The sequence below is a fragment of the Vitis vinifera genome, chromosome 18, assembly GCF_030704535.1.
Source record: "Vitis vinifera cultivar Pinot Noir 40024 chromosome 18, ASM3070453v1".
NCBI classification, from domain to species: Eukaryota; Viridiplantae; Streptophyta; class Magnoliopsida; order Vitales; family Vitaceae; genus Vitis; species Vitis vinifera.
The window spans coordinates 22321970-22347587 of record NC_081822.1 but is presented as its reverse complement, the minus strand read 5'-3'; the positions used below and the strand labels follow the sequence as shown (position 1 = coordinate 22347587).

The 25618-nt window shown below is 36.5% G+C and overlaps 1 protein-coding gene across 1 annotated transcript; it reads left to right on the top strand.

The window, feature by feature from the left end:
• Positions 1-866: 866 nt before the first annotated feature.
• On the top strand, positions 867-25248 carry LOC100256296 (cleavage stimulating factor 64). The gene is made up of 10 exons (XM_002264581.5): positions 867-1091; positions 1220-1298; positions 4341-4515; positions 7314-7347; positions 7438-7682; positions 7770-7847; positions 11726-11761; positions 11853-12392; positions 12857-13198; positions 24828-25248. The coding sequence occupies exons 1-10, from the start codon at positions 1061-1063 to the stop codon at positions 24954-24956; spliced, it is 1689 nt and encodes a 562-aa protein (XP_002264617.2). The 5' UTR covers positions 867-1060; the 3' UTR covers positions 24957-25248.
• The last annotated feature ends 370 nt before the right edge of the window (positions 25249-25618 follow it).

Below are 25618 nucleotides of genomic sequence, written 5' to 3'. Positions count from 1 at the left end.
TTGATGTATAAAATTTATTAATTTTTAAAATAATTTAAAATTAAAAAACTGATTTAACAAGTACTAAAAAGTCATAAAATTTAATAAAATAAAAAATCATATATCAAAATTCATTTTTACTGAGTTGACTAATTTTTTATTTGCATATAATCATATTTTTGTAATTTTTTTATTATATAAATAAACTTTGAATAAAATAAAACTTAATGTGTTTAATATATTAATGAGTCTACTAATTTTTAAACAAATTTAAAATTTATGAACAAAAATTGATCTACAATGATTTTATTATTTTTCGATATCCATATTCTTATAATATAAAAAAGAAATTATTTATGATTTTATTATAATAAAAAATAGTATATTGTTTTATTATAATATTGAAATACATATTTGACTAAAAAATAGTTATTTTAAAATTTATTTATAATTATAAGACTATTTTCATTTTTAACAAGACTTAAAATTAATTTTAATTAATATTATGTAAATTGAATTTATAATGATTGTATAAAATTAAAATAAAAAATTATTTTTAAAAACAATTTATCCAAACAATATCCTTTTTATTTATTAAAAACAACTTGTCAAATATTCTTATTTTAAAAAAAATTTTAAAAATATTTTTTATTTTTTAAGAATAAAAAAAATATTTTTGAATAAATTCTCAAAAAATTGATTTTATCTAACTTATTTTTGAATTAGAAAAATTGTTTTATATTTTAAAAATAGGAAATTATTTCAAAAAAAATTATTTATAGATTATTTCTATATTAAGAAAGGAAATATAAACTATAAAGTGAATAAGATGGATTGCGATTGATAGAGATTCCATAAATAATATTTAATATTTTAAAACCTAATGTTTTCTGAATATTTTGGAGTTTGAAGTCCAAACACGCTATTTGGATTTGGGCATCTGACTCGATTCTAATTGCGAAGGCCGCCTCCAATAAGACCCAGAAATAAATATGAAGTTGCAGAGAGGAGGAGGAGGAAGAAGAAGAAGCTGAAGCTCTGCTTCACCTTCTTCTTATGACGACGTATTCATTCTTCAGTCATGGCCTCTTCTCAACACCGCTGCGTTTTTGGTCTCTCTCTTCTTTCTTTCTTTCTTTTCCTTTCTTTTTTTCTTCCTCCATCGTTGTTCTTTGCTTGGTTGCTGAGAAATCCGAATGGAAAATCTCATCTTTTTGGTTTCTTGATTTTTTCTGTACAGTTGGGAACATACCCTATGACGCTACTGAAGAACAGCTTATTCAAATCTGCGAGGAGGTCGGTCCAGTCGTGTCCTTCAGGTCCATTCCTATCAAATTCCCTGTTCAACAACCCTAGAATTCTATTTTTTTTTTCTTTCGATATTTAAATTCTCTCCGTTTATGAGTTTTTATGATTGTTTTTTGGGAATCAATTCGAGTGCGAAAGTTGAATCTTTTTTGAAATTGGCAACGACCTTGGGTGTGAAGTTCTCTTTTTTCTTTTCTTCCCACTGCTGTGATTGATATTTGAGAAGGAAAATAACATCGGTATTAGAAAAAGATTGGAAATTGGGAATGGGGGACTGCGGGATATCGGGATTACAGTAGGGGTTTATCAGGAATGGTTTAAATTGGGAGGGGGAATCGGGGATAGTTGAATACAAGTCATGTTTGTCTCATTCTTGCAATGTTTAAAGTTGGTAAAAGAACCAATTTTGGGTTTAAATATCTAACCTTATAGGGACCCACTACCAAGTAGTGGTGAGAATGGTGTAAATGTTTTCCAGATCGAAACCATATGAAATCCTTAAGATTCCTTTCTATTTTTCCTTTTTTCCCTGATACCTTCTGAGATCCAATTGAAGCTTAAGAGATTGTATCAATGGGAATTGCTGATACCAGGATTCTAGCCTTGTTTCTGATAAGCAGAGGACAGGGAAGTGGGATTGAACAAGGAGTGGTACCATGATAGGCATGAAAGCTAGGTTGCAAAGAGAAGGTGGAGTGAGTATATTATAAAAGGCGATTGCACAAGGAAAATAGATGACGAGTGCCGGATCAAATTGATCTTGTCATGTAGGAACATTCTTTAAGTCTATTGGCACAGGGAGATGCCTCAGGATGGCTTTTAGCTTCATAATGTCCTATGACTTAGGCACATGATGTTATTCACTAGCTATCAGACAGCTTGATGGTGTAACAACTTTCATTTTCATGCATCTCATGTACAAACATGTTGGAGACACCCAAGCAAATAAATAAAGAATGGTTCAGAGTTGAAGCCCTTTGGACATAGGGTATTGTGGTGCTTGAATTGCCTCTTGCTGCTTCTCATTTTCTTGGTTGTTAGCCTGAGATGTTTCCCCTTGCTCAACATGTGATGATTCATTAGTGGGCTGAGATATTCGTGTCTTAACGTTGCTTAACTGAATGTGGAGGCTATCAAGCTGATCCACCATTTGAATTAGCATCTCATCACGCTGGCTATTAATTATTCTTCCTCTACAATTCCTTCTAGATTGTGTAGCCATGATCTCACCCTAGCTTTGATGCCAAAATTGCTACAGGACAGGAAAGTAGAAACCTTTAGGCTTCACACCCGAGTGCTCTTTGTATTACTCAAAGAAGATAGTGGCTATTGAAAATTTTATCATTCATTCATCAATTATTTTCAAAAGATACATCAACTACTGTATAAAACTTTTCTAGGGACTTATAAATCCTTGGATTTATTCACATAATAGTGATGCAACTTGAAAATGACAAAAACTTGGACTGACTACGAGACCATACTAAAGACTCTTGGAAAATGACAATATTAATAACTGAAAATAACAACTTATGACCATTGACTAGGCTCATAATTTAATTTTTGAGAAGTACTTTCTAGGCTGAACCCATATTGAATTATATAAGATTCGAATTAAGCCCATCATCATTCAGAGAGTGCCAAATTAAAGTTTAGGCCTTGGAGCTCACTCCTTTGCACCTTTGATAAACTTTTAAAGGTGGCTTGTTGAGGGCTGGTAAGGGTTTGTCCTTTTTGTTTCTGGTTCTTTTTGTAGGTGATGCTTGTATACTCCCTGTATACTCTGGGTCGCCTTTATGCCCCTTTTTAATATATTTCTGTGTGTTTATCTATCAAAAAAAAAAATAAACTTTTAAAGGTGGCTGTCCCTTGTCTCTATCAAACCTACAACATCTTTTTGGAGTGGGCTAGAGTGTACATAGATGATCATTCTATAACCATGATAGGCTTTATAGATTGGTTGAGTTTCAAGTAAGGAGAGGATGGTTGTTTTTTGTTTTCTCTCTTCTTATTTGCTTGCTTGTTGGCACTTATTGTATACTTCATGTGACTTTTGATGCACCTTTTTTGAGGCAGTTTTAATACGTTTTGTTGTTTTCCCTATCAAAAAAAGAAAAAAAAAAGAAAAAGGGTTGTGATAACCTATGGGGTTAGTTCTTGATTCCGTATGATGCCCAAACTCTCCAACTTCACCCAATGTATCCTTGTCTACACAATGCAATGCGGGTGTAAGTCTGGGATCCTTCTCGGATGCTCTTACTTTGCTTTTGGTATGATTGTTTGATTTTGATTGATTATTTTTTTTTTTTTTTGAATTTCTTTCTCTAATTATTACATTGAAAAAAGAGAGAATATAAGAATATTTAGAGTTGAATAAAAATTAAAAATAAAAGAAAAAAGATAGGAAGTTCTTATCAATGAGAGGTTCCCTGATATCAATTGTTTGGGGTCATTAAAGCTGTTGAACTTGGATTAGTAGCTTGTAGATGGATGCATTCTTCAAATAAGACCATGCACAATAGGGGGTAAAGAAATAAGCTACCTCTGGGGGCCATTAGGTAAAACTGCTATTGGTCATATTTTATTTCTCATGGAATTATGCAATAACGATCCCATTCAAACATCATAGGGTGGGTGCCCCTTTTTATTTGTAAGTGTAGTCTAGACATGCCTACTTGCTGCTAGATGGTATTGCTTCCTAATTGAGATAAATTGGCATTCCTTAACTCAATCCTGAAGTTTCCCAATTCTCTCCTAACTGGTTGCTCTATGGATACCACTGGACCATGAACCTAACAATTACTTGGTGGCAGCTTGATTAGACTAAAGTCCTCGTTCCTTACCTCAGCTGCAGCATTAGGGTTTCACAACTGCTTTTTCAATAATCCAAGTTAAACCCTTCAAAGCTTCTTAGATGAACAGTATTTTGTCCTTTGATTTAAAGAAACTGGGAAATGAACGTTTTCTCCACATTTCCCTCACTTTCTTTTAGTAACAGCAATTTGTTTCTATTTCCTTTTTCTTTATTTATTTATTTATTTATTTTGCTTCAGATTGGTTATTGATCGAGAAACAGGGAAGCCAAAAGGTTATGGATTCTGTGAGTATAAGGATGAAGAGACAGCATTAAGTGCTCGTCGTAATCTTCAGGGCTATGAGATCAATGGCCGGCAATTACGAGTCGATTTTGCTGAAAATGATAAAGGTGCTGACCGAAATAGAGAACAGGTAAGACTTTTAGATGCCTGGCTATGAAATCCTTCATTTTCTCTGTTTATTTTGCTTGGTTTCATCATGAAGGTCCATGACTTTCTTAGGAGTCTGAAGAAGTTAATTTTTTCCTTTGTGGCCACATATTTTGTTTAGTTTATTTTCTTCTTCCTTGCATGTTATTTATCTTCTCTTGAAGGACATCTTGTTTTCTTCTTGTGTAATTTGGTTGCTCTTCAATAAATTGTGGTTTCTTTTAGAGAAAATGTATTTGCTTGGCTGTTTCAGTGGTTGAAACCAAGTGTGGGATATTCATTTTTTCATACACAATCTCTAATTTTTGCCCAGTTTGATGTTCATCTTCACACCCTTAGTCTGTTAGATGTACTCCTTGCTTAATAATACGTAAAAAGTGACATGTGTCCTGTAAGTTTGCATATTTACAGAATCAGAAGGTCCCAAGAGAGTTTTAGGGAATTTGGGGTTGTTAATAACTTGAATGGCAGTTCTAATTGCAAAAGTAAAGTCTTAATATATCAAATATATAAGGCTAATTTGGGTGTTTATTAAGTGATAGGAGCATTATGGAATATCAGAGTATATGAGGAACTCCCTTATAAAAAGCTATACAATCTGCACTCAACAATGCAAAAGAAAGGAAAACAATAAAGAGCCAAAACCAATGGCCTTAGATCTTCTTCAACCTATCAAATGAAATCTGAAAATGATAAGCTCCCCTTCACTAGGGAGTCCTTCCACCAGACAAACAAAGATTTAAATGAAGATAAATTTCACTTTGCCTTAAGCGTTACGAGGATTGGGGTGGGGATATGCGGAAAAAAGAAGAAAAGAACAAAAAAATGTTACCTACACATATATGCGTGTCTGTGTGTATAATATTTCAGTTTCTAATGTGACAGTTCCAAGCCCTAAAAGATTATGTAATTTTTCTTATTCCAAAGACAGCAAGCAAAACTTTAAGGGGCCAGTCTCCGCATTTTCTTCCTCACAAAACTGCCTTGTGAACTAGCCAGTGTAGCCTTCAGTTATTAGACAACACCCAAGCATCTGCAATGAGGGGAAACAACAAAACAAGTTCAAGTATTCAATTCAAGCATGGTTTTGGCCGGTGAGCCTATTTATGAGTGTAACCTTGCTTGTTCATGGTCTAATATGATAATTGCCGGAGGGACCCTTTTGTGGGGAAGAAAAGGAAAAAGATATGGAAATCCATCCCGTTGTGTATTTTTTGGACGGTTTGGAAGGAGAGAAATAGATTAGCCTTTAGGGGGGGGGGGTTAGGTATTCAGAAACTCAAGAATTTTTTTGTTTGTAATTTATGGAGCTGGGCTAGATTGTATATTGGAGAGGAGTCTCTCTCCCTTGTAGGCTTTTTGGAGTGTTTAGCTTCCACTTAAGGGGTGGTGAGGCTCTTTTGGCTTTCTTTTTTGCTTGTGAGGCCTTAGCTTGCCTTGTATACCCCTTGTATGCAATGTGGCTTTTTGCCTCTGGTTTAATACAATTCTGGCTTACTTATCAAAAAAAAAAAAAAATGATATTTGTATCTATCTTAGAATTCTACATTTGTATGAAACATGCAGTTGCTGATACAGCATAGACCCATTGAAATGGCAAGGGCTGTGTTGCCAAATAAAGACTAAACCTACATTGACTGTTTATGTACCTAGTATGGTGTTGCTCAGGATTGGTCCTTGCTTGGCTAGACTTGCTAGTAAGCTTGAACTAACTTGCCACCTAGCAGAGCTTGAGCTACACTCGACTAACTTGTTTCAGTTTTCTTTTTCTAACCTTGCCTCAAAATCAGGTCTGAGGTCATCTTTTGGGTTAAGTTGAGGGTTTAACCAGAATATCAATATAAGAAATGCATTAGTTTCTTTGTTCTATCATTTCTTGTATTGCTACCCATTATCTCAGCTTTCTCATTTCAGCTATGTAGATTTGATTGTGTCTTAAATGTTCAGTATGGTTCTTTCCTACTATTTGTTAGAATTGAAATCTGAGATGAATTAAAGTTGCATGTGATTTTTTTCTCCTTTTTTGCTTTGTAGTTAGAAGCTATTGGTTCTTTTTATCTTTTGGTGTATAGAAGAGCAAAAAACCCATGAATAGCAAAAATAGTATAAAACATTTTTGTTTAAGGCTATTATAACATGTAAAAAGTAATTTTCAAGTTCCGTATGCTCTGATTTTTTCAACAATATATTTTTGGTATTTTTCCAGGTTTATTTGTGAATTAGTTATGGTTTTTTTCTTACATTTTGAGAGGCTTATATCTTGCCCTATTTTACGGTAAAAGCTTGTATATGCTTCCTGCCTCTTCAAATATGGTGCAGACCAAAATGCTGCACTTTCATTACTCGGTGTTTTTGGTCTTTTTCCCCCAACCACCTTAATGTAAATATAGGTATTGGCAACAAATATTGCTGCTATCATAACTAAGAGTCTTACACTTCCAGATGGAGCTTATGTTGATCCTTGGTAAGTGAGCTAATAATATGATTAAAATGAAGGGGGAGTTAAGTTTTCTGGAATCTTACATCTTATCCTACTTGCTTTTAAAAAAGTTTCAATTTTATGGAAAAATAATAAAAATAGCATTCATCCTCATTCCAAGTGTAATTTTCTCAGCTTGAGTGTGATGCTTTATGCTTCCACTGTTTGGATCAGCCATTGATATTTCATGCCATGGCATTGTGTCTCAGCTTTTTGATAATTTATGATTGAGCAATAAGTGGTGTTAAGCATCATTTATTTTTGTAAGCATAACACTGCAATAATCGCTTCTCCTTATGCAGGGTCGTGGTGGGCCTGGGATGGTTGCTAATGTTGGTCAGTCTTCTTGTTTTATCCACTTCCTTTTGCCTTTTTGGCTAATACAAGTTCTAATAATGTGTCTTTTCTTTACGAGATATATTACAGAACCTCAAAAACAAGTGGGTGGACCAGCAATCCTTGGGGATGCTGCTCTGCATCAGCCAGTTGGTCTTCCATTGGCTATGGCTGCTTCATCTGTCATGGCAGGAGCTCTGGGAGGTGCTCAGGCTGGTAGCAAGTCCAATCAAAATGGTTTTCAGAGTCAGGCAATGTTGGGAAGTGATCCTTTAACTCTTCATCTAGCAAAAATGTCTAGAAACCAGCTGAATGAGGTCATTTCTGACCTGAAGGTGAATATTTGAAGAAGTCCATTCGTTTTTTTTTTTTTTTTATGAATAGCTTTAAATATATAGCATAGTTTTATTCTTAAATGACAGGTAATGGCTACAAAAAACAAGGAATTAGCAAGACAGCTACTGCTCACAAGCCCACAGTTGCCAAAAGCTCTTTTTCAGGTTATCATCTCCCTTTTGATGCTTCTGTAAATTAAAACATAGTGGGTTTTAAGCAATGTTTTTTTTTCTTGTTCATACCTTTGTAGTTCATATGAATCCATAGTACTCTAGAAGTAGGATTGCTTGTTTCCCTGCTCTGCATGTCTTCATGTGGTTTGTGCAGCAAAGTTTCATGGATAGCACATCCTAAACTGTCAGTTCTGAAATTTTGAGGATGTTGTCCAGTGTCTATATATCTGCTTACCACCTGATAGTGGTCCTTTAATGGTCTCCTATATGGTTTCTCTATCCACTTGCTTCTAGTACTTGAACTTGAACTTGACTCTTTCTTGATAACTAGTTCAAAAAGAAAATGTTGATAAATGGAAACCTCTTTGAATGAAAATGCCACTTAAAGAGAGCATTGGTTGGAGAATTGTAATGACTTGTTCCTAACCGTGTAGATATTGTCCACTTTAGGCCCAAAAGACTTTCATGACTTTAAAATGCATCTATAAGGTTAAGAAGAACCCTTACATATGTAGTGTTGGGAACTTTTTCCCCTATTCGACATGGAATATCACAATCATCCCATTATGTGGACACAATGTTCTCGTTGTGTTTCATGAGATTGCAGGGCTAAACAAATAGACACTCCTTACGAGATTGAACAAACAAAGACTCATATTGGGGTTAGGGATTGGTTCTGATACCATTTTTAACATCTCGCTCCCAATTGTGTAGATATTGTCCATTATGGGCCCGATGAACCCTCATAGCTTTGAAACATGTCTACAAAATTAAGAAGAGTTCATACATATATAACGCTAAAAGCTTTGTTCCTTATCTGATGTGAGATATCACAATCACCCTCTCATGAAAATACAACATCCTAGTTGTGTCTTACAAGATTGTGGAATTTAATAGATAAATACCCCTTGTAGGGTTAAACATACTCCCATATTGGGGTCGAGGATCGATTCTGATACTTTTTGTAACGTCTTGCTCTCAGTTATGTGGATATTGTCTTCTCTAGGCCCAAAATCCCTTATGGTTTTAGAACACATCTATAAGGTTAAGAGGAACATATATATATATATATAGCGTTAAAAACTTTTTCATATGATGTGGGATATCACAATCATCTCCAATATAGACACAACGTCCTTGTTGTGCATCATGAGATTTCAGGGTCGTAGACACCCTTTGTGGGACTAAACAAACAAAGGACCACATCAAGGTCAGAGATCAACTCTGATACCACTTTGTGGCGATCCAAACTCAAAGGCTAGGACACCATGATCATTTCACATATGAAACCCGAAGGTTTAACATTAAAGTCACCTAATGACTTGGAATAATTAGTAACATGCTAATCACAAAACCCGTCTAAAGTAGTTTAAGCTAATAGAAAGTATTAATGAGAAATTATTGTTCCATATAAAAATCCATAAATCAAAAAATGACAATTCTCCTAAAAAATAGTAGTAAAATAAACCATTAATATCTTATTAAACTAGTCTCATAACCAAAGAAATGAAAGAACTTCTCGAGCCCTCCCTATCTATGTTACTCCTCAAAATCAAGTGTACTTGTAAACATTTAATAGGAGTAAGCTTGAAAGCCCAATAAGGGGTAGAGATCAATTACATTTATTTTTTTTAAAATGAAATAGAGAATGTTTGTAACATGAGTATAATCATATGAAATAAACTTGTATTGCACGTGCTATTTTAAAAAAGTTTCAATTTGAAATTTTTTATAAATGTGGATATATTAAAAAATTTCTTATTGTTAACAGAAGTGTTCATCATAGTGGGATTGATAGAAGTGGTTAGCCTTAGATGTTCCTTACATGTTGGTTGACGGAACTAGAACCAATATAATGGTATACTATAGGTCAATAACTACCTTACTAATTGGGATTTCAGATCATTATTATCTCGGTCAACATCTTTTCACTTATTGACTAGGGCTAGATAACCATAATGCACATGTAAGGCAAAATAAATTGTGGATGGTTGGATGCCAGAAAAAAACATTAGGCTAAAATTCCTTAGGAAAGAAATTGGGTTAATTCTTTAGGAAAACAAAGTCAAGTCACCTTGTGTGATGGAAATTGGAGGTTTCCCTAAATGAATTAATTCACCTAATCTTGGCATAGGGTTCAATAGTAAATAATTGTATACTTTAAAGTATAACAATTATTGGAACTTTAGCCTGAAGGATTATTTAAATTTCTTAGGTGTTTCATAAGAAAATTCTGTAATTTCGTTCATTTAGGATTATCAAACTCATGCAATGGGATTTTGTGAAAAAATGTTTTTATTTTATTTTAATTACCAAGTACATTCTTTTGTAAATTCTGAAAAATGTTTAGATAAGTTTGAAGTATTAATATCGAGAGTTGACCATCTTTTGTCTTGCATGTGCATTCTGGTTATCTGGCCTTAGTCAACAAGAGAAAATATGTTCACCTTCATTACCTTTGATGGGGGTAATGATGATTTGAAAATTGTGTTAGTTGGGTAGTTACTAACTTATGGTATACCATTATATTGGTTCTGATTTTGCCTACCAACATGTAAAGAACTCTAAGATTAGCTACTTCTATAAATCCCACTACGATGAACACTTTTGTTAACAATGAGAAATTTTTTTAATATATCCACATTTATAAAAAAAATTTGATTTGAGACTTTCTAAAAATAGCGCATGTAATACAAGTTCATTTTGTATGATTGTACTCATGTTACAAACATTCTCTATTTCATTTTTGAAAAATAAATGTACTCGATCTCTACCCCTTATTGGGCTTTCAAGCTTACTCCTATTAAATGTTTCGAGTACACTTGATTCTGAGAAGGAGTGACATGGGTAGGAAGGCCTCGAGAAGTTACTTTATTTCTTTAGTGATGAGACTAATTTAAGTGGATATTAGTGGTTTATTTTACTACTACTTTTTGGGAGAATTGTAATATTTTGATTTATGGATTTTTATATGGAATCAAAATTTCTTATTCATACTTTTTGTTAGCTTAATTACTATACTTCACTTGTTGGATCACTTTAATGTTAAGCTTTCAGGTTTCACATGTGAAATGACTGTGGTGTCCTGGCCTTCAGGTTCGGGTCACCACAAGGAATCCTTGAATCAGTTTGGGTTGACACTTCAGTTGCACTCTTTAGAAAGCCAATATGTGTGACTATTTGTAATAAAACTGAGCTTTAGAAAACCACAGAAAAGAAATGTTTTGGGTGATTTCTACATGTTAGTGATGATATATTTCCTGCCTATTGTTAACAAGTAAATTCTCTATTACTGTCTCTCTCAATAAGGATCAATTGTCAAATGGACTAACAAGATTGGTGCAATGAAAGAAAACAAAACCATGAAAGTACAGGCTTGTCACCAGATCTCAATAGTAATTCCCGTAAGGCCTTATTAGGCAGCACCAAAGATCTCAGTCCTAACTATCTCTGACCTAATTTCTGTGAATGTATTCTCCATTTCACAAGATCTTATTAACATCCATCAGTTCTTTGCAGGCTAGATTCTCATTTTTGTGCATTAAATTTCTAGTCAAGAGATATTATCTTTTTGTGCATTGTTTACTTCTTCTTCTTCCTTTGGAGGCTAGATTCTCATTTTTGTGCATTAATTTTCTACTCAAGTGATGCTATCTTGTTGTGCATTGTTTATGTCTAATATTTTATTTGTTTACTTCTTCTTCTTATTATTATTTTTAAATTGTGACATTTTCCACACACTTACGATTATTATCATCATCATTGTAATTGTCATTATTAATATTATATACATCATCGTCATCATTTTAATGATGACATTTGCCACACACTACTTCATCTGACAAGTTGTTGTTGAACTTCCACTGCAGGCGCAGATAATGCTAGGAATGGTGACTCCTCAAGTGGTTTGTTTCATTACCTCAAACTATTGTGCGATCATTTATTATTCAACACTTGAATTGCATGACAGATACTATGTAATCTTTGAACTTGCAGTTGCAGATGCCTAATATTCGGCAGGCTTCAGTTCCACCCACACAGCCTGTGTTACAAGATGGTCAACAGGGTCAGCAGCTAGCAGTTCAAACTCTTAGTGGGCTACCCCCTCTTGCACAGAGCAAGATGCAGCTTGGGTTGATGCCCAAAGGACAAGAAGGCCAAGTGTCTGCCATGCCTCATAATTCTTTGGTTCATAGCCAGTTTTCTGCACTTCCACAACAGCCGGCACAGCCTCAAATTCAGCTTCCACCCCAAGGCCACAACCAAGCTCTACAACAAGCCACATTTGCTGGACAGTCAGGAGTTACGGCGCTTCCATCTGTACGCCCACAGCCGCCAGCCAAATTGCCTGTTAGGCCACAAATTCAGGTGGCATCTTCCTCTTCTTTGAAGCATCAAATGCAACCCCCTTTGTTACAACAACCAGGACAGTTTGGATCTGCAAAATCAGGGAATAATAGTCAGCTGGTTATTCCAAATGCAACTCTTCGACCTACACTTATGACTCGTCCTTCATTCCCAGATTCAGGCTTTCAGGTGCCGAACTTCTCTTGGTGATAACTGTGCTTTATTTCGTGGAAGAATAATCCTGATTGCATTCCCATCTTTGGTCTTGTCATAGATTAACAAAATAAGAGAGGAAAATAAGCTGCATAAAAGAAGATTAGTTGGTTAGTGAGATTATTCAATCATTTCGTCACCATAGATTTGCTAAATTATTCTATTGTTTTATTGAAGATAATTTAAAACCTAAGAAAAACATGTCTAACTTTTTCTATTACTGGAAAAAAATCAGTATGCCTTTTGCTATTTTCCTTCTGCAAAATATGTAGTAGTTAGTGGCTATAGATACTGTTTTCTTGAATGGTTTTAGTTAGTTCTATTAAATATATATTTATTTTTCCTGTTTTCAATTCTACTAAATATATATATATTTTTCCTGTGTCCATTTTTTCTTTCTTTCTTTCTTTTGTTTCATTTTTTTTTTTTTTAACTAACAGCCTGGTTCCTCAACATTTTCGAGCATTCCGGAGACAACTAATAACAATGCTGATAGATCTTCTCAAGTTACTAATAACACCTATTCAAACATGCCTTCGGGGTTATCTATGAAAAAAAGCATGGCCCGTGATACTTCTGAACCAATGAATCACCCTTCAAAAATGGTGAAATTGGATGATGGACGGAGGGCCCCTTTTTCTACTGTGGGTTTGAATTTATCTACCAGTTCTGCATCTGCATCTGCATCTGGACCATCCCAAGTTCTTGGAATTGGCTCAGTCTCTGCAAACCAAATAAGTAAAGCAGAAGAAGTGCAACACATGGATAAGAAGGCCCCTCAGGTACTGTTTTATCATTTTATGATATGAATAATTCCTGGCTTTCCTGTTCTCCACTTATTAGGCCATTGCTTAAGCTTGATTAGTGTTAAGACTTCAGCCAAATCAACCTGATATATGTTGTTGGCTTAGTACCTAATGACTTAAGGTTTTGGGTCCAATTTTTTTTTATCAGAAACAAAAGAAGTATTAACTATGGATAAAAAGAACATTAGCAGAATGAAGAGTCCTCCCCACAATTACAAAAACCTGATCAAAATATGATTGAACTCCTCCACTATACAAAAAGGTCTAGTCCACATACAAATACATATAGATGTTATCTCCTCAAGTCCTGACTAAACTCCCTCATTGTTTTCCAAACCCTTTAGGGTCAACTTGGTAGCTTGACATGACATTAGAGCCTTGATTTAGGGAGATCATCATGTTGATGTTTCCTTCCTCATTTATTAAACCAAAGTGCAAGCTTAAAGATGGTTATCCGTGAGGTGGGGTGTTAGTGTTTTATCTCAATCAGCTTGATATACATTGTTGGCTCATTACCTAATAACTGAAACTTTTGTGTCAAATCGGTAGTTTAACCATTAATTTAATGTTTGTTATTTGTAGTCGCAAGTGTTTGTTCTAAGTTTTCTTTTTGCTCAATTTTGGGATCAGATGGTTACTGTGAATAAGAGAAGTTCAAAATATCAAATGCTGCCTCATATCCATTGACTAGGGTAAACTGATAACCTGATGCATGCAATCCTATCATTTCCATTTTATAAGCAAAACAACATATTGAGGTCTTAGTTTCTGCTTTTTAAATCTTTCCATGAATCTCGTTAAGTATGAATTACATCTGCATAAACCAAAGTAATTTTTCCACACTGTCATTTGTTGTCTATAGCTTTGTTCATTGTCTATCAAAGCTTCATCATATGACTCAAAAACTTGATACCATGATTATTGGCTTAACTTTGAAATATCACTTTTGATCTTATATATTTCCAAATGCTTCTACTCCATTTATTCGACATCTTCATCCTTGGGATCTTGTTGAACAAATTACGTGAACAGACCACAACATTTTTTTGGTAATGTGGACATCCACTATGTAAGACTGAAGAACCAAGGATAAATGTCTCCTTCCCTAGGAGCAATATTTTGAGTAAGCCCCGGATTTGGACCTGCGACCTCCATTCCTAAACAGGAATGCTTGCTAGTTGAGCTGCTTGTGGGGGCTTTAACCAGATTGCATAGTTGTTAAAAACTTACGATATACGATATAAAACAATGGTACGATACATTTCTTATAGAAATTGATACGTATTGCAATCCGTATGTTACTTTAAAGTGTATCTTACAATACATATACGATACGCAATAGATTACAAATTGATCGTAAAAAGGAGAAATAGGTAAAATAATCTTATATGAAAAACTACCTTCTTATTATCAAATGCTATATTAGAAGTCAAGTTTCTTTTTACAATGAATATTGGAAAACTTTCATTTGAGTGGTTTAAATGTTGACAATGAAAATGATGGTGATTAATGAATAAATATTTTTACTTAAAATATTAGTTTTTTTTATAAGGGTGTATATATATGGATCAATTAACAACACAATAAGCGTATATACTTAGTTAGAATTTGGAACTAAAAATTATAGCTAAAAATTGAAGAAGTTTGCTTTTGTGGATTATGTGATGAATCTATATATTAAAGTCATTTTGTTAATTTAAACTTTCCAAAATTTTAACATTCAATGTTTTCATGTGATATGATATAGTTTAACTCTTTAGATCTTACTATCTTGCATAAAATTGATTATATATTACTCTATACTTCATACTTTCAACAGATATACACACATATACATATTTTTATATTTCTTTTTCACTATATAAAATACTTACGATACACGATATAGAAAAATAGAAAAATGATACATGATATGTTTTATGAGTTAACAACTACAAATTTTGTCTAATTAGAAACAAAAAAAAAAAACTATAGATTTTACTTTGATGAGAATTCGATCTAGTCCTAAATTATTCCCTATATTTTTGTCTTTCTCCACTGCTTTGCCTCTATTATTTTTTTAATAGGAAATGACAAAGGGATATATTGATAGAAAAAAGGAGTACAAGAGAAGGATGAAGAATCCTCCCACCAAAGAAAACTAAACTACAAGAATATAAAAACAAGAAAATACAAAGTAAAAACAAACAAACTCTCTAGATTAGACCAACCCTTTGGAATTGCACACCGCTAACCAATCAAGTTGTAACACATTAAGGGGAGTCCCCTTAAAAACCTTGGAACAGAAAGCCTAAAGAGAAGCAAGGAAATGAATAGAATCCCAAAGATACTTTGAATTCCTTGCTTTATCCTAAAAAATCATCGCATTTCTTTCTCGCCACACAACCCAAATTAAAGCGATGTTCGCAGCTTGCCACAAAACTATCCCTCTTTTAGATAAACCAAAACCATTATAATTGATGGACAACATGTCGAAGATGCTCCTCGGGGGAACCCAATCCATCTTGGCTAACTGAAATAATCTGTGCCACAACCCCATCGTCAAAGAGCAATGTAGGAAAAGATGATCTGTTGATTCTTCATGCACATATTACAATTATCAGGACTAAGAGCTTTGTAGGGTCTTCTCAATTGTAGCAAGTCATTAGTATTTACCTTCTTGTGTGCTACTAACCAGACAAAGGACTTGACTTTAAGAGGGACTTGAGAATTCCAAACGAACTTTTAGTAGGAAAAGTTGGAGGAGAACCAGAAAATTGGGATAAGGTTAGAAAGAAAGATTTGATTGAAAAAATCCCTGAAGAAGATAAAGGTCAGGATCTCGCATCTGAAACTAAAGGTGATAGATGCAAACCATCAAGTGACCGCATGAGGCCTTCTAAATCTTCTTTCTCAGAATCGAAAAGGTTACGGTGGAAATTAAAGTTCCAAGAGAAAGGACGAGTAGAACCGAGAATTGAAGAAATATGAAATTTTTATCCGAGACTACTCTAAATAGTTTTGGATATTGGGATCTCAAAGGTTGGTCCCCCCACCACAAATCTTCCCAGAACCGAATTCTTTCCTCATCTCCTACCACGAACTGAGTAAACTTGGAAAACTCGTGAAAGGCTTGTGCAATAGCCTTCCAAGGACAACGATGTGACCATCTGACTATAGTGTTAGCATCCCAACCATTAGAGTGTGATCTATAAATACTTAAAATGACCTGATGCCATAGAGCTGAACCCTCTCTAGGGTACCTCCACAACCATTTCCCTAAGAGAGCGAGATTCCTTAGAGAAATATTCCCAAATCCCAATCCCCCTTTTGCCTTCGAATTACATACTACATCCTAACTAACTAGATAATCTCTTTTACCTTCCCCAATCCCTAACCATAAAAAATCCCTTTGCAATCTCTCAATTTTTGCAGCCACTGAAGTGGGTATCTTAAACAAGGAAATCAAGTAACAGGGCATGTGGGTGAGGCAAGATTGGATAAAAGTTATCCTTCCTCCAAAAGATAAATAAGTCTTTTGCCACCCATCTAATCTTCTCGAGATCCTCTCAATCACTGGATCCCAAAAGCCACAAGCCTTGGGATTCCCTCCCAAAGGAAGACCCAGATAGAGTATAGGCCAACCAGAAATCTTGCAATCAAGCAACTCAGCCAACCTAGAAAGATGATTCCGATCAAGATTGATGCCATAAATATTACTCTTGTCAAGGTTAACCTTGAGCCCAGAAATATGACCAAACACTAGCAATAGACTCTTGAGAGTCTGCAATTCTTCCTCCCTAGTGTTAGAAAAGAAAATGGTATCATCTGCAAATTGCAAATGGGACACCTTAGTTCTGTACCTACCCACCCTGAAACCCTCCAACGAATTTCTTTCCTCTGCTCTTAATAACATCCTACTTAGTACATCTGCAACTAAAGTAAACAAAAAAAGGGATTTAGGGTCGCCTTGTCTTAAGCCTCTAGATGCCTTGACCCACCCTTTAGCGTTTCCATTCACTAAGACTGCATAAGATATCGTGGACAAACAACCACTCATCCATTTCCTCCATCTAGGACTAAACCCCTTCTTCTCCAACTCATGATCCAAAAAATCCTAACTCACATGGTCGTAAGCCTTTTCAAAGTCAATTTTGAAGACGACTCCTTCCTCCCTTGATCGTCTTTTCTCATTTACTATCTCATTGGCTATGAGAACCGCATCCAATATGTGTCTCCCTTGAACAAAAGCGCCTTGAGTATAATGGATGGTTTCATGTAGTACCCCTCTTAAACGCCCTGATAGCACTTTGGCTATTATCTTGTAGAGACTAGTGATCAAGCTAATAGGTCTAAAGTCTGAGATTTTCTTTGTCAAGCTTTTTTTGGGTAATAGAACTATGAAGGAGGCATTAGTGCTTTGATTGATAATCCTACTTCTGTGAAACTCTGCAAACACTCTCACTAAATCCTCCTTGATCACATCCCAACAATCTTGAAATACTGCAATGGTAAAGTCATCAGGCCCCAGCGCCTTATCCCTATCTAACTGAAAAATAGCCTTAGAAATCTCTTCTTCAGTATCACCCGATGGGGAGACCACAATATCACCCTGGCTAACTGTAACCAGGTTGGAAACCTCCTTAGGCAAATTGGGTTTAGACTTAATGGGGTTAAAACTCTTGGACATTTGGTTTGAATAAGCAAATTGGGCCTCCACCACATCATGGATAGGATTGCCAACAGATTTTTGATAAAAAGTGCCAACATCTTTTTTAGAAAAAATTTCAGAAATTACTCGATTTTCCATAGGAGACTGAGAATGAAAGACTGAAGTAGGAAGATCTAGACCAGAGGGACTCGACAAAGGAAGTGCCAAACCACAAGAAGGGAGAAAAGAAGACTCGGGTGACTAAGAAGGTGAAGACGGGCATACCTCCATGTTTTCCACTACCGACATTCCACAATTCCCCTTAAAACTGAGCCCTTTACCTCTGATTTCTTGATTAGAAGGCAAATCCGTGACTGATGAACCACGAAGATCAGACCCCACTTGGCCCAAAAATCCTTCTTTGTCTTTTTTGAAATAGGGTTTGCGCAAAGCCGCTTTGCCTCTTGACGATGAAGTCCCTTCCCCCGAATACCGCTTTCGATTCCTTGACGATTGACAGTGAAAGAGAGGACTCACTCTAAATCCTCGTTCCACCTGAGATCCCGCCCCGAAATCCTCTTCCTTTGGACACTTTTCGCTATCTACTTGGAGGAAAAAGGGTAGTCCATAGCTTCCTTGAACCAAATTTCTCTTTCTTCTTCACAGAGCCTCTCGTCTGAACCTCAGAAGCTTTCCCCTTCTCACTGCAGCATCTTCTTCCCTTCGTAACAAACCCGTCTTAACAGAAGGCTTCATTCCTCCTATTCTTTGGCCCAACTATGACGGGCCTTTTAAGTTACAACCCACTATTGCGGCAGATAGTGGACTAGGGTTGGGAAGAGACTGGGCCTTTCTCTCAAAGGCCCAACCATTCTCATCTGAGAAAGCCTTGTCCCCGCCGGCCCTAGCTTCGACTAGACCTTGAGAACTTACAAATAACGGGACCTCCTTTGCAGAAGATTCTGCGCACTGGAGCGTTGAGGACGATCGCGCTACAGTCTTGTGGGCTTGAATAAAAATTGGACCAGCAGGAGGCCCAAGACTTTTCGCTCCAATCTGGGCCCTAACAGACCGGGCTTTAAACAAGGCCTCAGGCTTAGTGGGCCCGTTATTGTTTCCCTCCGCTGGGCCCAGGAGACGATAACGTGATCGAGGAAAAGGCCTCCTTCTGTAGCACTCATTATCCCTAGTGCTACCACATAGCCCCTCTGCATTCTTTGGCCTTTGAGAGACGCAACCTCCCGCTGGCATCAACTCGTCCCTGCTATGGGTTGACTCAGACCTGAAAAGGTCGTCTTCTTCATCTTCTTCGGTGACTGAAACTGCAACTGTGAATGACCAGGCCTCATCTTCCACCTCTAGCAATGCAAGTAGCACGACATTTGGAAGCATCTCCACCCACAACTTCACCTTCGACAAGTCTACAAGCTTCAAAGAGTCCTGTGCCACCTTCGTTACCCTCCCCCACTTCTTCAGAATGTATTTCAACTGACCTTCGTCCCACAAATGAAAAGGAAGACCTTTTAGTTCTAACCAACCCCTGCTGAATTTTCCAAATACAGCCGTATTTTCTCTTGGCAACCATCTCCTTAGAAAAATATACCTTCCTCTCATTAATAAACTTCCCTGCTCTTGGAACCATTCAACTCTCTTTGCAGAATCCACAAAGAAACACCCCTTGTAAGCGGAAATAGGGGTTACAGACACCATTCCTTTCATACTCATCATCCCCGCAATAGCTTTTCCTACATGAACCCAATCTTGAACTTTTTCTTTGCTTTCATAAATTACAGCTCTGACCCATTTTCCAACTGGCAATAGAGCTCCGTTCCTAGGTCCTTCCTCTGCAACCATATCTGCATAGGACTGACATCCTCTATAAATGCCCTTACTCGCCTGAAAATCTTCAATCGTCTCCTTCGAAACTCTTCCAGCTTGATCAGAAAAATCTAGCACTGAAGAAATCGCCTTCCTTAGGGCTTCCTACCCATTGCCTTTAACACCCTCGGGAACAACAAGGATTAATGATGTCCTTTTTGTAACAATTTCTGTAATTTTCGTGAATCACCCTCTACTATTGAAACAAATCTCCATCAAGTGAGTCCTAGTCTTGCTCCTAATCTTTTGAATAAAACCCCTGGAAGCCTCCAACTCCACAACTTTCTTCAAATGCTCCGACAACCATTCCAATTCCTCCTTTCCAAATCCTACTGAAACAACAAACCCTCGACTCCTCTTTGTTATTGAGATCCAAGTTCCCCCATTGGCTTCAAACTTTACCTAGAAAGCCTTTTTCTCCATTTCAAAAAACTTCGCCATCATTTCTTGAAAATTACTTTCTTTGCCTCTATTATCCTAATTGTTAAAAACCAAAGTGTATAATTTGTCTCCTGTAGTATTGCTAAGATATCTCAAACTTACTCCCCCACTTGGTTTTGCATTATGTGAAAATAACTGCTTTTTTTTTTTCTTTAATTTCTTCATCTCTTACCATATATGTTGACTCCTATCCAAAGGGGGCACAATCCACGTATGCGTGTTGTGTACAAGTTGTGAAAAAGTAGGGGGAAAAAAAGGAACTACAAATTACCACACACTTCTAAGTGGCTCACCCAATCTATCTACAAAGTGAAAATTGGAGAGGTTACATTCCTCATTGCTTCATTAGACCAAAAGAACAAGGCTTTGAGAAATATTAGACAACCAAGTTTCCTAGAAGTATAAGCTTGTAGGATTTGGGCCCACAATGTATATCATGCATTCCAACACCCCCTCCCTCATGTGTGACTTCATACCACACGTGGAGAGACATAGGCACATATAGCCTTGCAGATAAACAAATCACTAACTGTCTCATCTTCCTCCCCATGCTTCCTTGCAATCACCCGATTCCAAAGGGAATTCGCCTTAGTAAAGAATCTCCAATACCATTTGCCGAGAAAGGCCTTATTGAGAATGGATAGGCTTCTAATACCCAAGGCCCTATTCCTCTTCTGCATACAAATTGTTGGCCAATTCACCAAATGTGGCTTATTCACTTGGGCACCTCCCCTCCCCAAAAGAAATCTCTTTAGATCTTCTCCTATCTGGGGCTCACCTTTCTAAGGATGATAAGTAAAGACATAAAGTTGATTGGCAAGCTTAAAAAAGTATGTTTTATCAGAGTTAGTCTTCCTTCTTTTGATAGGTATTGCTTGTTCCCTATAGTAAGCCGTTTCTTAATTCTTTCCTCCAGCACATCCCAAACCCATGACGATCTGAAAGTTGGTCCCTATGGTAGGCCCAAATAAATAGTCAAGAGGGTGCCCACCCTACAGCCCAAAACACTTGCTAGATCCTCCATATTCATTACCGCTCATCTTGACCTGGATCAACTTTTCTCCAAATTGATTTTTAATCCTGATGTTATCTCAAATCATATGAAAGACTAACGCAAACACTCCAAATGTTCTTGATTGGCATCATAAAGGATGAGAGTATCTTCAACAAACAACAAATTAGAGTATCATATCCTTCTTTTTTTTCTTTTTTCAAATTTTCCCTAAGCCTGTCTTTATCTACTTAGTTTCTGTACACAAGCTATAGCAATTCTCTATTGATTCAATCCTTTCCTCTGTTAGTGACAATATTTGAAGTTCTTAATTGAATTCTACTCTCTTGAGCTAGCTTCTTCACCTTGTGTCATCAGTTGAACTGTGCAACACACCTTTGCCTACTTACACTGTATCCAGGCTATGATGTGGTGCTTTTCACCCTGGGAAATCTAGATAACCCTTGTCCACTTCTCACTAAGCTTGAGGTCCAATAGAATGCATTTCTAGTAGGGAATGGCCCAACACATTCTTTTTCAAGATTATCATTCATATCTTGACTGTTTTTCGTGTTAGCCTTCTGCCTATCATTGTTCTCCCTTATCCAGGCTTGAAATCGGCCATTTAAAAATAACAAATTAGACAGCATAGATGAAGTTAGACTGACCAATAACACCATTGCTTAATTCTTTTGGATTTCAATCATTCACCTTTGTTCTCAAGAGCAACTCAATCTTGATTGCATCAAAGTGCAGCTATTAGCCACTAATTCTGCTTCCTGGTTGATGGCTATGAAGTAGTTTTCCAGCTTTTAGTTTCATTCAAGTCCTGGTTGAGGTAAAAGTAAGCCTACAATAGGTCATGTAGATATCGTGTTGCATTTATCCCCTTATCATATTGGTCAAGAAAGTAATATATGATCTATGCCCTTGTGGTTTGGATTTCCAAAGTCATACCATTAGCAAAAAAGGGGATTTCAGAACAGGTGCCCCAGGTGAATTGGCGGATGTCTACCATATGTCTGTTATACAGGCATCCCCCTCTAAAGATTAATGCTAATCCAAACTGCGTAACTTGGTCAACTTCTATTCTGAGGTAGCATCTATCAGTGACCCATACAACATTTAGGCCTACGTTTAGGAGGAAACCTTAAGAGGTTTGAGTTTCTGTTATTCAGTTGCAGAGAAAGCTTCCAAGTGTTTGGATGTATAGAAGAAAGATTCCAGTTGTTGGGCCTAGGGTGAGTAGGGTGGGTTTATATGGTTTGGGTTTGGTTGGTTAGGAAGAGTCACGTCATCCTGTTTTGCCTGGCTTGTATCCCCATTTAAAGCGTGTCTGTCTCTAAAATCTCCAATGATGTTGCCACTGTTCTAGAGAAAATTCTGAGCATGGTTTAGGCATGGGGAGGTTAGATGCTATCCTCTCAGTAGGGGGGAGGTTAGATGCTGTCCTCTCAGTAGTTGGGAGGTGCATCAAGCCCTGAAAGAGACGGGAGTTCGGTATGGGGGCCATTTTATTTGAGTTTACAAGTAAATGGCTTTGGAGGATCCCTAAGTACTGAACTCCTCTTTGGAACTCTTTTATTAAAACGAAGTATAATCTGCAGTTTAATGGATGTGATGCTAAACTCATAGTGAAAACTCTTATTTTGCCCTTGGACATCTTCCAAGGTTTTTCTGTGTTTTCTCCTCTCATCTCCATTCATCCATGAAGTTCAGAAAATTCAGATTTTACTTTCCTCTCATTCGTTCTACCCTCCCTAGAAGTAATGAATGGTCCACTTTCCCATCAGCTTCTTCAATTTGGAAGACAGAAGGCATTGGTTTCTTCAATTTTCTTGCTTAGAAGTTGCAAGAGCATCAATAGACTCGATACCATTAACTCACACCAAATCCACCCACAAGGCTATTGCCACTGACATTTGTTTATTGTGCATGGAGAAATGGACAAATAATCAGTATTTTTTCTTCATTTTCCTCTATCATGCCAGATATGGTCAAATATAATTGATCTTCTTGGATTGGCTTGGTTGTTCATATCTAGTCCATTTGTATTACAATATGCATGTACTGTATCTTTGTATCCCTACTTCTAAACTATTTAGACTCTTAGTAGAAAGCCTAAAAGGGACATGCTTCCATTCTCAAAATCCAAACTGCTCACCAGGTATGCTCCTATCAAAGTAATGATATGTTGACCACTAAGTTTTCATCTTCTCACAATTGGAACATACTAGATGAAAGAGTTCCTATTCAATTTGATCTGTTACTTATCACTTTCTAATGAGCTGTGGATGCTTCTTTACTATGCCACAGTGTACCCTTCAGTTTTCTCCTCTTGGATCAAAACTCATCTATGCTTAGCCTGCAGCTAATCTATGACTAACCTTACCCTTGTTTCTCTTAGTCAAGCTTCTCACTTGCTTGTTTTAAGTCCTGGTTAGGGAGTTTCAAATTTGATGGTTATCTCCTTTGATGGTTTGGTTACTGGGTTAAAGTGTAAAGTTCTCAGGAGGTGTGCTTCTGTAGATACTATTCAGGTCATCTGGTTGGAAAGACGTGCATAATTTTTTCGAAGAGAATATGGGGAATGCTAAAAATATGTGGTACAAAGCCTGTTCCGGTTTGAACTGCTTTTTGAGTTTCTATCTCCAGGTAATTCAATGACATTACCTCTAGGCCATTGTTTTCCGCTAGGGGGGCTACTTCTTTGGAAATCAGAGTAAAGTGAGTGATACTCTTTAATAAACTCTTGCTCTTGCTGAAACTTTCAGTTCAATTTTGATAGGTGGTCTCTGGGTAAACTAGGCCAGGTGGGCATCAGGGAGACTATTATGAGGAGTGTCCTTGTTCAAGCTTATTCTAAGCTTGCTTGAGTCGAGTTTGCTATAGAAGCAGATATTCAAGCTCATTCAAGCTTATTCTCTATAGCACTCCTACGGAGTAACTAAGTGAAGCCATGTATGGAGTTTATTTAGTATTATTATTATTATTATTGCTACTATTACTATTGTTATTATTATCATGAGATAGATGTAAATTTCCAGGAACTTTAGTTATCTAATATGAGAAAGGACAAAGTTAAGAGGAGAAGACTCTTAGGTAATTAGTGATCTTGGTTCAGCTTTGTATTTTCTTGTGCCTGCTCTAGGTGTGATATGATGTCAAATGGAAGAGGAATTTGGAATCTCTAGGTTGAGTGTATTAGAGTTTGGGTGAATGCTCTGTTTGAAGGATATTTCTGCCTCAATGTAACCTACAAGTTAAATAGTTGCTTGCTGCTTGCTGATCCTATTGCAATTTGCATTCACACAAAAAGAAGCAAGACATGACATCATTAAGTTAGATAAAAGGCAGTAGCAGGCGCCACAGGACTATAGAGGGTTGTCGATTTACCCTTTTAGTTTATAATTTTGTGATATAAAATGGATTTCCGGGTGGTTGGGGTTGAAGTTTGTGGTTTTTTAAATAGATGCCAACCTTCCCCACACCACTCCCTCCCCTTCTGTAACTTGTCCTAGATAGTTTACTCAACACATAATTTCTTGAAATTATTCAAGCTGGTCAAAGTCTTTTCAATGCATATTGTTTTGAAAGGTGCTGCAAATGTTAGGTTTTTGGCGCAATTGTTTTCTTGCATTTGAAATTTTGCTTTGTTTCTGCAGTTGCAGCTTCCACCTGAGATTGAGTCAGCCTTGCTGCAGCAAGTATTAAACCTCACACCAGAGCAGCTAAGTTCACTGCCACCAGAACAGCAGCAAGAAGTCATTCAGCTCCAGCAAATGCTTCGATGAGTGCTGCTCCTTCTGACTCGGGCTGACACAGCATGTAAGATACACAATGAGCGGCCATTGTAATCAGCCCAGGCAAACTTCTCCATCCTCGGTTCCAGGAAAGAAGAGCTGGTGATTAGATTATGGTTGTAAAATTATTCTTCACATGAGAGAGAGAGAGAGAGAAGAGAGAGATCCAGTTCTGGATCCGAAAAATGCATAATGATAGTTGCATTCATGTAATAGTGAGCTTGTGATTAGCACATGTAAACGAAATGATAAAGCAGAAAGGAAAATTTTTGAGCATTGTTCATTTTGCCAGGACTCTATATTTTATTTTCCCTCACCCGGGCTTAACTCCTTTCCTTCCTCCACGCTTCAAGTCTCCACCAATTATTTTTAGGACATAAATTTGCCACTTATGAACAATGTGGAACTCAGTACAATGGCTCAGCCTTAACATTTTTCAGGGAATATATTTTATTTTCCTTTACTTTTTCTTTTCTTCACATTTTTCCTCAAATTTTTTTGGGAATCAAACATAGCCTAACTGACTCCACCATTATAATAGAGTAGAGAAAATTATTGGGCTCAAATAAGGTTATCTCAATGTGTGACCACACACATAAACATTAATGTTATGTCGTTATGTTTGGTTAATGATTTTCTCATATTTGATTATA